Source organism: Vombatus ursinus, unplaced genomic scaffold, assembly GCF_900497805.2.
Source record: "Vombatus ursinus unplaced genomic scaffold, bare-nosed wombat genome assembly UNPS02001419.1, whole genome shotgun sequence".
Taxonomy (NCBI): Eukaryota; Metazoa; Chordata; class Mammalia; order Diprotodontia; family Vombatidae; genus Vombatus; species Vombatus ursinus.
The window spans coordinates 21,540,406-21,556,342 of NW_020941197.1; the positions used below are offsets into that span (position 1 = coordinate 21,540,406).

The window sequence follows — 15,937 nt, forward strand, 5'->3', positions numbered from 1 at the left end:
ATCAAAGCCCATAAATCTCAAATGTTACTCTGTTTTACCTCACATATGGAAAGTGATATTTCCTGCTCTAATCACCTGTTTAAACTGAGCTACACAACTGCAAGAACTTCCTGAACTATAAATAGATGAGAGAAATATTATTTTCTTATTGGCTCAACATCTCTACCTGAGTCGTTTCTTGGAGTGATATTCTGTCTTCTGTAACTTGGGCAGCTGTTCACCTGCCACTCACTCTCTGTTCTTCTGACCCCGTTGCTCCTTTGTGCATCCTATTTCTTTGGGCTCCAAGAAATTGGCTGAGCTATACTGAGTGAAGCCATAGGTGGGAAAGATGGTACCTGCTTTCTTCCTTCTCCTAGTTACCCTTTTGTCTGCAGTTACAAAGGCCTTGAGTCTTCTCAGAAAGAAGCCCTTATATAAATATAAGGTATTATTCTTTTTATTTCCTATGGGTTTTTTTTGGTTGTAAGCTGTGGTCACTAAGATATGAAGGTTTTGTTTTTTTTATGGTGACAGTAATTTACTTGCAAACCAGGACCACCATGAATTTTTACTATTCTTTTTTAAATGACTGAATAAAAGTTTGAAATCACAAAATGCTAGTTCTTTGTATAAATGGTGCTTGAACTGAAATCTACGGTGGAGGGACCATTCTCTATCTTTTTTGCCTCTCTGCCACAAATAAGCTTGGCAATAAAGTGTTAATAATAGATGTAGATAGAGAGAAATTGTTAGATGAAATCTTTCTGCCATTAAGATAGAGAAGGCACTGATCCCAAGGTAGAAAAAATGATATTTTATCCTAGACACAAGGCCAAAGAGTCTGTTGTCTTAAAAAAATTTTTTTTTTAAGTCACAATCTGAAAAGTCACAAGCTGAAGCCAGCTTGCATTGTCAAGTTAATCTTCCTGGTGAGGAAATGTTTCTAACTTTTGTTGCTAGTAGAAGTTACAGCTATCATTAAATCATTTGGAGGCATAAGGTCTTTTAGGTAAAATTTTAGGTAAAATTTAGTGTTTATGCAGAATATTACAAGGCAGCTTTCCTTGTGACCCATATGTTAGGATTTGCTTCCCATTTGAGACTAGAACACTTCAAATTTCCAGGGGTTGGAATTCTCTTGTTTGATTTCTGCAAAAATAGAGCACTGATGCAAAATGGTACTCACTATTTAGTGTCTTGTCTTTAATCAATCAATCTTAAATTCAAAAGGTGGCTATGCAGACAGATTAAACAAAACTACCTTTTTTTCAGGAAAAACTTTAGAATGAGGATATTCTCTGGAGAATGAAAGAGAAAACCAATGCAGTATCTTTCTCATTCCAAATCTTAGAATTATGTGACACATACAGATCAGTCCCTGAAGTAATTTATGTGAAGGCATAGCAGGGAGGTACAAGGGAAGGAAAAAAAAATAATTTCTGAGTAATTAACAATGAGATCTGATGCAAATTTGTGTCATATTTTATGGTTTAAAGAAGAAAGATTTAAGAAATAGAAAATAGAAATGCTGTCAATTTGTAAGATGGAAATCAAGCGAAGATTATTCTATTTCCCAAGACTTAAGGAATTGGCAATTTCTCACATAGTCTGAAAGGTTGTTTGGAGAAAAATGGCATCAGTTCTTCTTTGAAAATATCATGGTTACTGACTGGCTTATAAAGCCTGGATTTGCAAAAAACAAAAACCCAAACCCCCAAAACAAAAACAAAATTCAACCTTATAAAGATTTATGGCTGTATTTTTAAGACAAAATTCTAGATTGTATGTGTGAGTGTGTGTGTGTATGTGCACGCGTGCACGCATATGTATTTAAGAAATTTAGAAAGAAAGTGCTGCATAAATCCAAATCCAAATTTCAAAAAATATCCTGCTATTAAGAGAAGCAGTGTCACAGCAGATAACAAAGTAGCTTAGAATCATAAAACTTCTAGGTTAGTCCTAACTATGGTACATACTGTGTTTGTGACCTACAGTATACATCATTTAACCTCTCAGCTCTCTAGGAAATCCTCTAAGACTCTAAATTGTAGAAAACTTGCAGACCTGCCTTGGCAAAGGGTATTTCTTCACCTGGGACAGCCTTATACCAAGATCACAGTTCAATCCCTATCCTTATTAATATCATTGTGTTTCTAAGCTATTACAATGTTTATTTTTTTTAAAAAAAAGCTAAAATATTTTTCAAGTATGATTAAGACAATTTGAATTTCAGTAGTGGTAGTCCTCTTATAGTGACATCTTTTAGTTTTGATTCTATTTATACAGTGTCCCAAAGTCTTGATGCAATTTTAAGATTATTAAAGATCAAGAAGTTTTAAGTTATTAGCATTTTTTAAATTTTACATTTAACCTATTAAAGCTTAAAATGTCACTAAGACTTTTGGGACATCCAATCCTCTAGTCATATATTTAGAGACTATTACCCTTCCTTCTTTTCAGAGACAGTGAAACGCTAAGAGGGTAAGTTGGTAAAGGGCTCTGAACCCTTTTGTGCTAATGATGCTCTGAGTGCTTCTGACACTGAGAGTGATGGCAAGAGTAATGCTGAGTAACCCAGGCCTAGGTATTGGTTAGTTGTGTCCGTGCATCCAATGGGGGGAAGAGATTAAGGCAAACCCCAGCATATTCAAAGTGGTGTCTTCCCCTCACTTCCTAAAAAAGTTATTAATGGTGCTTTCTGGTATCAACTAAAGGCAACATCATGACATCATCCCACATCAAGCACGATTAGGATGGGAAGGGAAGTGGTCATATTTTCCTTTCCATCTTTTATTCTCCTCATTTTATTAGCCATTCATTCATTCAATTCATTCAACAGTCATTTGTTTACTGTGTGCCAGCCACTTTTCCGATCACAAAGACAAAATCATAATTGGCTTTCTTCTTCTAGTAGCTGGGTTTCTGATGTTTGATAGCACCAGCATTTTCTGAGTCATATCCACCTTCATAGTCAGTCTCACACTTTCACTTTTCTGTCTTCTGATGTCGATGCCATCTGATTTCTCATCTTCTCTGCCTTGCAGAAAAGTAACAGAAATTAATTTGTCTACTAATACTTTCTACTAGTTCTCTTGCCACTTGACTGGTGTAAGCTGGTGTGACTGCTGAGGTGGAAATAGCATTGGATTTAGAATTGGAATACCTGCTTTCAAATTCTAGCTCTGCTCCTGATTACCTGATATCAAAGCATGACCTTGGGTAAATCACTTCCCATCTCTGGGTCTGAAATTTTTTATGTCTAAAATGAGGACATTGAACTAGATGAGGGATTTTTAACTTCAATTGTGTCGGCTGCCTTTTTGGCTGTAGGTGAAGCCTGTGGACCCCTTTCTCAGAATGTTTTTAAATGTATACAATAAAATATTTGTTTACCAAGGAAACCAACTCTATTGAAATGCAGTTATCAGAATATTTTTTAAAAGCAAGTTGATGGACCCCAGGTTAAGAACCCCACGAACCAAATTATCTTCAAGGTCTTTTATAGCTTAAGATTCTCTGCATGAACCAAAGAATCACTTTTCTTTCTCACAAGCTGGGTCTGAAAAATTGTTTGAACTATTTCAAACCTTTAACTTATGAAACAAATAATTTTCTTAATGATACTCAAGTGGCATGATCAAATTAATAGAATTCCTAAAATAATATAACTTAAACCCAGAGAATTTGCTGCTTGTTCCCTGAGAGAATCCGGCTTCAATCAGGAATGTGGTATAAATTCCTTTGTCTTTCAAGATTGTAGCACATGGGTGAGTGGTTCTTTGCGAAGTTGCCTTATTTTGTCTTCATTTCCTGTGGGGTTTTTTGTTGACTGACTTAAAGACTAATGGACCTGTTGATACCACTGCCTTTTTTAAAGATGGGCAGCATACCTGTTATCTACCAGCAGGTAGGAGGAGGTAAGGAAAGGAAGGGGGCAGGGCGGGTCTAGTGCTAATCAGATTGCATTAAATTTAGGAATGAAAAAACAACTGAATCAAAGGTGTATGATTCCACCTTGTAGTTACCTTTATGCTGCTTTGTCCCAGTGACTAATACAACCGTCTGTTTCTACTCCCACAAGCTGTCTGGTTCATCTTTTTTATTTGTCATCCGCACTGGTAATGATTGCTCACTCCTGGTTGGGTGTTTAAGGTAATTCTATTCTTCTATTTTCTGAACTTCAGGAGAAGGTAAAGCTTGATGCTGAGAGGGAAAAACTAGAGAGGCTGCAGGAAATATACTCCGAGCAGAAGACCCAGCTTGACAATTGCCCTGAGTCCATGAGGGAACAATTACAGCAGCAACTGAAGAGGGTCAGTAGCAATCAGGAATGCACCATTTAAATTTTTTCAAATTTTTCTTTTTCTCATTTTAAAAACAAAACAAAACTATCATATCCCCCTTTTTTTAAGTGTCCAATTTCCTCTCACTCATGTAGATCAGATAGCACAAAATTTGTCCTTAGCTGCCTGCTGGTTTAATGAATACATCATTGGAGTGCATGGTGACTGTGAAAATAGAGCTTTTAAGGAGCTAAAATGAAAGTCATGAAACACTCATGATCCTCCCCCGCCCCCCCCCCAAAAAGGACCTGCTTTTTTGCTTAGTGTGTCTTAGCTTAGAAGGCAAAAGTATATTTGAGCTGAGGCATTGAGTAAAAGCATCTCCCTGTGTCAGCTTTAGCTTAGGAGTCACAGTTGTTCAGGAGTTGTAACTGATATCTGGCATTCCAGTATTGAAATTAACTAGCATTAATAATTGACACTATTCCCTGGGTTTCCTGTTTGCTGTCTAATGATTGTTGTTTGCTATGTTGGCTGCTTAATGTGTTTTCTAAACTTGCTTTTTAATCTGTCCCCAAAGTAGCCATTTTTCAGACTGTTTTATCTTTCACCTCTGTTTTGATGTTTATTTCTTTTCTTTCAGCTTTCTAGTGACATGACACTGAAATTATTATCATCTAAGCCACACCCCAGGGTATATGGTATTACTCAGTGCCCTCAAACTGTATCATTAGCTATTATTTGCTTGAAAAAAATCTTAATGAACCATAGAAATGTCTTGTCTTAACTTGTATTGGCTGAAACTTCATTCCATGGATACTGTATCGTCCCAGTGTTCATTCATTTATGAAATTCCTATTTTTGTGCCAGATACTGTGTTTCAGTGCTGAGAAAACAAAGAAAAAATAAGCCCAACTCTCAAAGGGCTTGCATTCTACTGAGCCAGATTTATATAGATGAAAATGAAATTAGATGTCCTACCCCATTTCACAAATGAGTCCCCAAAATTCAAAGTTTTCTAGCAACATGAATGCCAGATTTTGTTCTCCATAAAGAATAGCTTAAATTAAAATACTGGAGAAAACACATTAATTGTCTTGAAAGCAAAATTACTATGTAAAGAGATTTAGCCCCAGGGGAGTAGCCTTTAATGAGTGAAAAATAAGTCTAATTTATTCATTTTATCACATTCTTCTCTCTTTAGAGAGTTATAAACTGAACTATTGTAAGATGGCAGCTCTTGGAAGATTTCTTAAAAGGCTGGTTTTTTTTTTAAAACAATATATGAACTTTTATCATTAATTTAAATCATTTACCCCTTGGAATCTCAGTAGGGTAAAGAAATCTTTCAATGAAATGTAATTTGGTATTACAGTTGAGACCTTCCTGATTTTTTAAAGGCATTCATTTCAAATATCTTGAAATGCTAAATAAAAATGATAATATCTACTACTTTTACCAGTGTTGTTCCAAATAAATTCAAAAATTAAATTGCCCTCCCTCAGTCAATTATTGTGGAGAGTTGGATATAAGCCAATAAGTTGGAACCTTATCTATGTGTCAGTACTGCAATTCTGGGGACAAAGTTGTGTTAAAAACACACCAAAAAAATATTGCCTAAAACTTAGAAAATAGGATTTGTGAAAGTATTTTGTTCTGTTTATCTATTAGTGTTAGGCCCTAAGAGTCTTAGTCTCTTTTTTAATTAAAAAAACAGTTTGGAAAACATATTTCTGCTTATTCATTACTTCTCAGAAATGTTTTCCCCCCAAGATTGTGTACAGATAATACTATAATTGCACTAGGAATTACTTATTTAAGATCAGTAAATATGAATGTTTATGTACATTTTACTCCCTCTTTCCTTTAATTTCTTATTCTTTCCACTCCATTATCTAGTTGTTTTCTTATTCTGCATAAACATTGGTTTCAGCTAATACTTTCTCAAGTCCATTGATGTGAATATAAATTTGATATAAATAATTACTGCTCATTTTACTCTGGGCTCTATATAATGTCTCATAAATTTTTTTTCAAGTGTTCTAAGGGATTTTGATTACAGAGAAAAGAAATGAATGCTCTTGACCTATTTCTGCATCATACAAAGTCCAAGACTCCTTTCCTTTCCCACAAGTAGCAATGGGAAATTCTTGACATAAAGGCCCTTTCCTTGAAAGAGATAACTGACAGAAGTGTGATAAATCTCCTATCTCCCTGTTATCAAGGGGTGCCTTAAACTTGTTATCCTCCTAGGGTCACCCTTCACCAGCTTCTTTGACTTAAATAGTAGGTTAGCTCACTTTGTAATAATTCATTTATGCTAGAGACTTCCTGGGTTAGCACAAGCCCATCTCTCTTCCAGCTTCAAATACCTCAAAATACTACTAAAATAAAATCTCTTACCCCAGGGCCTTTATTAAGTTAAATACTGATTCAATTAAGTTGACTTTTGTTTTGTTGTTTAATCATTTTTCAGTCATGTCTGATGCTTCATGATCCTATTTGGGGTCTTCTTGGCAAAGATACTGGAGTGTTTTTGCCATTTCCTTTTCTAGCTCATTTTACAGATGAGGAAACTGAGGCAAAAAAGATTAAATTATTTGCATAGGTTCACACAGCTAGTAAGTGTCTGAGGCTGGATTTGAACTCAGGAAGATGAATCTTCCTGACTCCAGAACCAGGACTCTATCCACTTCATCACCTTTTGTTACCACTAACTTTAGTAAAACAGTAATAGGCTTTTAATAAAGTTCCTTTGGAGGAGGTAACAGTCCTCCTTGAGGGCAGGTTATTGGTCTTTCTTTCCTTCCTTTTTTCTTTCTTTCTTTTTTTCTCTCTTTCTTCCTTTGTTTTTAGAAATCTTGAGCGGAAATTTAGAGATCAATAAAATGATATGCATATAATTTATGTATGCAAGTCACTAAGAACCCAGGACCTTTCACTTCAAAATTATTGACAAAGATCCAGTTGAAATTGGCCAGAAATATGTGGTTTGATGGCTTGTGGTTGCTATGGTAGTGGATATGGAAACTCTGATGAAGTTCTTCCATGAAAAAAAAGAACATCATTTAAGATATGGACAAAATAGCAAAGGAAGCAGTATAATTCCCACAGTTGCTGAACAGTGGCACCTAAGAGAAGAACTCCTGTAACACTTGTCAAAAACTTGTACTTCTGTTCTCTCTGGGCCTCAGTTTCCTTATCTATAAATGAAAGGTTGGTCCAAATGACCTCTAAGATGCCCTTCAGTTCTAAATCTATGATCCAATATCCAACATCTAAATCTGTGTTCCAACCAGAAACAAACCCTGCGCCCACCTCAGATTTTCATTCATTTCTAAAGTTAATTTTAGCTATTATTTACATTTGTTAGTACTGCTCATTCCTACCGACCGTTCCCCGGTAGCTTAACAATCATCGCTAAACAGAATCCTGTTATAAACACATTCTTATAAAAATACATTAGAAAGATAAAGGGATTTTATTACATTTTACTTAAACACATTTGAAGCACTGAGGTAACACAGTGGATTGAGTGCCAGGCTTGGAGTCAGGAGAGCTCAGCTTCCTAAGTTCAAATCTGGCCTTAGAGACTTAGAAGCTGTGTGACCCTGGGCAAGTCACTTAACCCTGTTTGCCTTAGTTTCCTCATCTGTAAAATGACCTGGAGAAGGAAATGGCAAGCCACTCCAGTATCTTTGCCAAGAAAATGGGGTCATAGGGTCATGAAGTGTCAGACATGACTGAAACTACTGAACAACAATACCCATGTGATTGCCTTTGAGCTTGGACTTTTCAGTACCATTGCATTTCAGTGAGACTTGGAAGGAGTATTGGATTTGGGGTCAGAAGACCTGAGTTCTAATCCTAGCTCCTTTGCTTACTCTATAGTATCTTAGACAAAGCCTCTGTTTTCTCATCTACATAAAATAAAAGGATTGAACTAGATTGTCTCTAAACTCTTTTCCACCTCTAAATCTATCATCTTATTATTGTCATTTTGCTACAATTCATAATTCAGTTGTGGCTTTCTTGAAACAGATATCACAAATTGCTGAATTAAATTACTCCAGCCTCAATTTCCATGTATTTTTTAAAATTAATTCCTTGTTTTATAGGATCATTGATTTAGGGCTGGAAGGGACCCCAGAAACCACTGAGTCTAATCCCTTCATTGTACAAATGAGTAAATTGGGGCACAGAGAATTTATATGACTTAACCAGGGTGACACAGCAACTTACTCCTGTGAGAAGCAGGATTCAAGCCCAAACCCTGTCAAATAGTATAACACCCTTATCAATTATACAGCACTGCCTCTCATTTCAAATTTTCAGGGAAATTCCTTTGATTTGCAGTATAGGTCATATCAACATTTATTCTCACTATTTCCCAGCTTGATAAACTCATACCTGACACCACCAGAAGAATTTCAAACATAAGATTATAGTTTCAGATGCAGCTTTTCTAACATAGTACTTTCTTATTTTCATAAAATGATTTAAACATTTTCCCCATAAGTGAATTGTTAATCAGTGGTTCTGTGAACCATATAGCTCTTTTCAGTGATAACATGGCAGGCCTTGGGCATCAACCGGTTTTGATGAAGTGGAGTGATGTTTCCTTATATAAATGCCACAAGTAATGTGGCATTTTGTTTTAAGTTGATGAACTGAGCCATATTTTCTTGCAAACCTTTTATCCCTGTATCTTCTACCCATGGACCAAGTTTCTTGTGTCCATTAAAAATGACATTTTTGCTGCCCACCATTTTGTTTTAAGATGACAGACTCATGTGTCTTGATACTCTTTAGTAATGGCAAATTTGGGTCCTAATCAATCAACTCCTTTGCAAATCATCATGGAAAAAACAGAAATATATAAAGACACCAAAATTTTGTGAATTAAAATTTGAGACTTATCAAAATAAAAAGTATATATCAATATAAATAAATAAATAGACCCATCTTTAGAATGACTTTATTTTTTACTCTCACACTTGAGAATCCTAGTGTATTTTGACATTATATTCTTGTTGGTAACAGGAAAGCTAATGGCCTCCTTACTATGAAATAGCTCTAGCAGGAAATTTGTTCTAATTATAATGATATTTCTCCTCCTCTTTCAAGAGTCATTTCATCATTTTTTAAAATATAAGAGTATAGGATCAAAGTTAAGTGACCTGTATGAATCTTACTTTGTTTCTTTTTTTAACCAACTTTATAAGCTTTTTGCTGACATAGAGCTTTGAACCAACACTATGGATGCTGCTTTCCCATTTGTAAAAGAAAGCATTAGGAAAATGCCTAGAACTCTAGAAAGGGAGAAAATAAAAAGATAAAAGCCCAAATCAGGTGAATTAGAGAAGAATCACTTCCCCATCCTTATCAACCTACTGCAATTGACCCTCCATATTCTCTTGATCTACCTTAGTTTACAATCAAATTTTCCTCAAGTTTATTATCCCTAGAAGAAAAGACTTTGTATAGCTTGAAGAATAATTTCTATATAGTATGTCTAATGTTTATATTTAGGATGATGTGATTGAAAAATGACATTTTTTTTCTGGGAGACTGAAGACACATTTGGCCTTCCAGACAATATAGTTATGCCTTTTATTGACTAATGTTCATAATACACATAAACCACTGGAATTCATATTTTCTTCTTAAGTCTGAAATCCATCATGGAGGAAAATATATGATGGGGAAATAAGCAGAACCAACAAACCCCTTGTTCTCATCCCAGTCTGATACTTTCCAATTGTGTGTTTAACTGTCCAAAATGAAAATCTCTCTAATATGCTGGCTATTGTCAGTGTTGTAATTTGAAAGTTAAGTTTGTAGCAAACCCAATTTGCTTTCAAGGATCTTATCTTTTGGTAAACCTGAAGTTGACTCTCGTCAATCCTGGTGTTTCTTGCTGTTGTTTCCATTCTGTTTCCTCAAAGGATGCTGACCTGTTGGATGTAGAAAGCAAACACTTTGAAGATCTAGAATTTCAGCAGCTGGAGCATGAGAGTCGGTTAGATGAAGAGAAAGAGAAGCTGACCCAACAACTCTTACGTGAAGTAGCTGAATATCAAAGGAGCATTGTCACTAGAAAGGTAATTCTACTGAATGCTTTTTAAAAGTTAAAAAAAAGTTATCACACAAAGCACAAATACCATAAACTTTATCAAACAAAAGTGGTCATAATCTCATTATTGCAAAGCACTTTATGTGTTTTAAAGTCCTATGTGATTATTATTACTATTAATTATTAGTTATGGTTTTTATTAGTATGTACATATATATGTATGTGTAGGGGTAGGGGAAAATTCATCATAGCTTTGGGAGGATCATAGAATCACCATAATGATGAATAATTGCCTGAAACCACATTGAGAAAATGTCATTGCCTTTGTTATACTGAACCTTAAGTTCATCATTAATAAAAGAGGAAAGATTTTATTTTTTTTCTCTTGTGAGAACCAAGATAGAGGTGGGAAATGTCACTTCTCTGGTCATTTGTCTTGACCTATTTCCCTTTGGAACCAAAATATCCAATGTCCATAATAGCACTGCAAATGGTTGAGTCTTTGTTGGGAATGGGAGTGGGGGGAGGAGAATTTCCTCTGTTACTATTGTGTGCTGTTGACTATCTTATCATTACAAATAGCTAGATGGGACTAGGGGCATCTAGGTGGCACAGTGGATAGAACGTTGCCTGGAGTCAAGAAGACCTGAGTTCAAATCTGGCCTCAGACGTTTTACTGGCTGTGTGACCATAGGCAATTCACTTAAGCCTGCTTGCCTCAGTTCCTTCATCTGTAAAATGAGTTGGAGAAGGAAATGGCAAACCACTCTAGTATCTTTGCCAAGAAATCCCCAAATGGGGTCACAAAGAGTCAAACAACTGAAAAATGACACAACAACAACAAAAAGGATCTGTTATCTATTGTTATCTGTTTTCTACTAGGAGAAAATTTCTGCATTAAAGAAGCAAGCTACTCATATTGTCCAGCAAGCTCAAAGAGAACAAGATCATTTTGTGAAAGAGAAAAATAACTTAATACTAATGCTACAAAGAGTAAGTGGTATCTCTCGGCCGTCTGAACATTTTCAGAAAAGTGTTCTCTTTGTTTTAAGTTTTGTTTTGTTTTGTTTTGTTTTTTCATTTTTCCCTAGGTCACATTTACCTAAAGTATTAATAATCAATAGTTTGTTTATATTTTAATGTTCTAAAGATTAGGTATTTTGTAGTATTATAACACACATTAAACCCTCAAATTTGAAACATTTTCATATCTATAGATTTAGATACATAGACATATTTTAATGTAGCTTTTAGAAAGATAATGCTTTGCTTCCATCAAACATTCGGTGTAATCTGTTCATAGCCCTGCCAAATATAGATTTTCTTTTGTCTCATGAGGAATTACATAATTTGACTTAACCATAATTATATAATATGACTTAATCATCTTGTCAGGTGAATGGTATGGCTTGGGGGTCCAGACCTTACACATTTATTCCATTACCTTGTTGGGGTGCCTGAAATGCTCACCATAGTCATTGCTTTGAATCAAGGAATTGTGAATATAGAAGTTATTGAATAAAAAGAGTAGTTCTTAGAGTCAGGAGAACTGGGTTTGAATCCCAGCTATAGCGTTTACTAGTTGTGCAACCATTAGGACAGTAACTTAACCTCTTTTGGCCTCAGTTTCCTCATCTGTAAAATGGGAACAATATTTGCATTAACTTTTTTTTAAAAAATAGATTTTATTGATGCCTTTTGTTTCTGAATCACCTACATTTTCCCCTCTATCTCTTCTCATCCCTCCCAAATAACCATCTTTTATGATGGTGAATATTTTAAATGAGGAAAATGAGAGAGGAAAAAAACCTCAGCAGGCCAGTCAATTAATTTAAAAAGTATGAGATTACATGCAGTGTGGTACACCCAAGGACCCCAACCCTCAGAAAGAAACAGGGGAAAATGTGTTCTCATACCTATTCTTAGGAAAAGCAGTCACTTTTTAAATCTTCAAGTACTACATAAATGTGCATTACTACCATTACCTTATTGTTATTTGGAAATGGTAATTGAGTAGTAGTCATATAATACTATATGCCATAGATTAATACAGGGTATCCCAAAAGTATTAGTGCCATTTTAAGTTATTAAAGAGTATAAAGACTGGAAAACCTCATTGGTTGATTTTGATGTTGCTTAGAAGAAAACAGGACTGAGGACCAGCATATAGAAACTACAAGATTCCTGTGGTTCAGATTAATATTAAAGCTTTCATAGCTTAAAATGTACCAACATTTTTGGACACCTTTTATATAAGATCAGTTAGCCAAACCAGAATCCTCAAGGAGGAGGTACATTATCTAGACATTTTGACAGGGAAGCCTCTGGAGAGCAGGCCAGAGACAAAGGAAGAAGGAGGAATAGAGGAAGAGAATGCTGGGCTCCAAAGACAGGAAAAAAGACTTCAAAACAGAGTGAGAGAGTGTTGCCACAGATGAGCTTGACTGACTTCACAATTTTACCTTTGGTGGGCTCTAAGCTTAACAGGATCTTGTGATTTTATAGGAAAAGGAGAACCTTTGCAATCTGGAAAAGAAATATTCTAGCCTTTCTGGAGGAAAGGGGTTTCCAGTCGATCCCAATAGTCTAAAAGAGGTAAGCAGAGTCCTTGGTTGCTTTGAACTTGGATTAATCTCAATTTTAAGTCTCTGGAAATACTTAGCACTTGTGTTCTGATAAAGACAGGATGTATGAAAAAGAAGCGGTATCAAAGTTTTCACGGTCTAGCTGTGGTCAACCTCTTTCCTTATGTACTTTGGAATTTTCCAGTGATTATCTTTTATGTTAAATGGTAACTTCAAGGCACATGCTAAATGTACTTTAATACACAGTGAAAAAAACTTTGGTCCTCTCTGACTAATCAAATTTGATTTGACTTTAGGAATAGCACTAACTTAGAATTTCAGAAACAGCTCAAGGCAGAGCCAATATTGGTCTGTTTTTAGTGCTCAGATTCTGTCTCTTTTTCTTGATTTGATTTTCTGGCTGAGTTTCAGAGAAGGGAGAGAAACACACTTAAAATGTCAGTTCCTTAAACAGTGTTTCTCTGATCTGATTTGAATGCTTCCTTCCCTGATTCCTTTCCACTTTCCATACCCATATCACCCCTCCTGTGTTTAATTTCTCTCTGTCTCTGTCTCTCTCTCTCTGTCTCTCTCTCTCTTTCTCTCTCTCTCTCTCTCTCTCTCTCTCTCTCTCTCTCAAAGCCCCTATATAGATCAAGGTGAATATTCCCTTCTAATTCCCATATTCATATTCATTTTTTTTATGCTTTCCTTCCCAATTTTTTTTTGGTAGAGATACAAATTACATACCAACATTAAGATTATTTTGCTACTGACTCAAATGTTCAAAATTTATTTGGGAAAAAAAAGTCCTGATTAGGGCAAATAGTGAATTACTTGAAGTGGCTGCATAATTCAAATCCATACGACATATTTTTTGGGCTGGAATCAATTACCAAATTTTTTATAATTATAATTTTAATAGTGTGGATTCGAATATACAGGCACACTTCAAGGGATTCATTATTCATAATAATCAGGATCTACCCATTATTTAAGCATTCAAATCATTACTATAATATACATTGTATAGTTTGAAAATAATAATAATAATTTTAAAAGACTGAAAAAGCCTGCAAGCTTTTGTTGACATGTGAAGACCGGAAAACCTCTTGTTAATTTTAAAGTCACTTAGAAGAAAACAGGGACTGGCATATGTAAGCTATAGGATTTCTATGGTACAGATTAATATAATAGTTTTCATACATGCCAGTTAAAGTATACATTACATTTGAACACAACCCATGTTTGCAATATTAGTAAGTAATGTTGCTGTTGGAGAATGCATTTCTCAAGGCAGATTTCTTATCTTATTCTCCTTTATAATCTCTCTAGTTATTTAGAAATCTTAACTAAAGCACTTGCTTTTCTTCTACATACCTGACAACTTCCTAGTTTCACTCTTTATTTCATTTTTCCTCCTATTCCTTTATTAAATGCAAACCACATAGGACTTGAGGAAGCAACTCAAAGGTACTTTCTAAGAAGTTATTGTATTGCTTTTTTCCCATTGCTTTTTGATTCTTCTGATACCTCTTTGAAAGTGAACTTTAAAAGATTGTCTCATTTAAAGCTATTTTAAGATGGTGAAGACTTAGAAAATAGGTTCCCCCCTAGGGAACTGTGAAATGGCTTTACCTGAGGTCCTTATACTTGTTGTCAGTCCTTTTTGTCTCTGTTTCTTTTTTTATTTACTTATTTAGAATGTTATGTTTTACTTTAAACAGTTGATTACATGGTTAGTAGTAAACCAACTAAGCTTTGCATGTTTATTTGTTAAACCCAAATGCATGAAAGTACCTCCATGGATCAATTCCATTTATTTCTAGGAGAAATTCCAGTATACAATAAAATTCATTGTAACTATATTTAAAATGTAACAACTATTCAAGCTGCTCATTGATTTAATTTCTTGATGTTTTAGGTATAGTAAAATTCCATGATGACAAATCTGAGAGGGCTATTCTCTTGTCTTCTCTAAGTTCATTTTAAAAATTTAACCGCTATAATTTTAAGCATCAACCATGTTCTGGACACTGTACTAGATGCTAGATAGCTAGGTGGCCCAGGGGATAGAGCATTGCATTTGGAGACATAAAGATCTAAGGTCAAAAGCTAGTCATTTTGTCACTCTGAGCCTCAGCATCCACCTCACTGGTGAGACTCAAATGCAAGGTGCTTTGCAAACCTTAAAGTACTGGGTAGATACTAACGCTTATTTATTTATTTATTCATTTATTTATTTGTTTATTCATTCATTCATTCATTCATTCATTCATTTATTTATTGGTGAGGCGATTGGGGTTAAGTGATTTACCTAGGGTCACACAGCTAGGGTCAGGTGTCTGAGGCCAGATTTGAACTCAGGTCCTCCTGACTCCAAGGCTGGTGCTCTATCTACTGTGCCACTTGGCTGCCCCCCCAATGTTTATTTCTATCATCATCATCATTGTTGTTGTCATCATTACACTGAGGAAACAAAAAGAAAAAGCAAAACAGTCCCTGCTTTCAAGATGTCAATGCTTTCACATTCAATAGATGTTTATTATTCGCCTTCTATGACCATGGCATTATTCTTGATGCTAATAACTCAAAGATGAAATAAGATACAGTTCCCACCCTCTCGGAGCTCTGAATATCATTACTAAATTTGCTAATCAGTTTTATTAGAAAAAAAAATTTTGTCACTAGGGCTACAGTGAATTTAAAGGTGACTCTTAAATTGGTTAAATATGCAGTTTGGAACCTCTAGTCCTATTCTATTCTATCAGAGTAAAATGGAAATTACTCTGTGTTTTCAGTGAAGCATCAGCTGTAGTAGGACTTATCAAGGTAGAAAAACTTCTGTTGTAGTTCTAGAACTGTGTCTGTCTTTCCAGGACGAGCCTACCTGAGGTCAGATGGAGTTACTATCAGGAGGCTAACATCTGAAAGATGCACATTTTGGCCCCAAGAAGCTAGTAAAACTCTTAATGAGATATGAAAGGGTTGTCACTGAAATCAGTGTAATATGCATCCCCAAGAATAAAGTC

The 15,937-nt window shown here is 35.2% G+C and overlaps 1 protein-coding gene across 6 annotated transcripts in view; it reads left to right on the forward strand.

Annotated features, from left to right (window-relative positions):
• PHLDB2 (pleckstrin homology like domain family B member 2) overlaps positions 1-15,937 on the forward strand; it is a 149,669-nt gene that overhangs the window by 75,808 nt on the left and 57,924 nt on the right. For 4 of the 6 annotated variants that reach the window (XM_027867949.1, XM_027867979.1, XM_027867939.1 and 1 more), the window contains exons 6-9: positions 4,167-4,295; positions 10,214-10,369; positions 11,224-11,334; positions 12,847-12,936. In XM_027867949.1, coding sequence (XP_027723750.1) covers positions 4,167-4,295; positions 10,214-10,369; positions 11,224-11,334; positions 12,847-12,936 — 486 coding nt within the window. The remainder of the gene's footprint in view (positions 1-4,166; positions 4,296-10,213; positions 10,370-11,223; positions 11,335-12,846; positions 12,937-15,937) is intronic. The other 2 variants (XM_027867988.1, XM_027867960.1) reach the window with 1 other exon arrangement.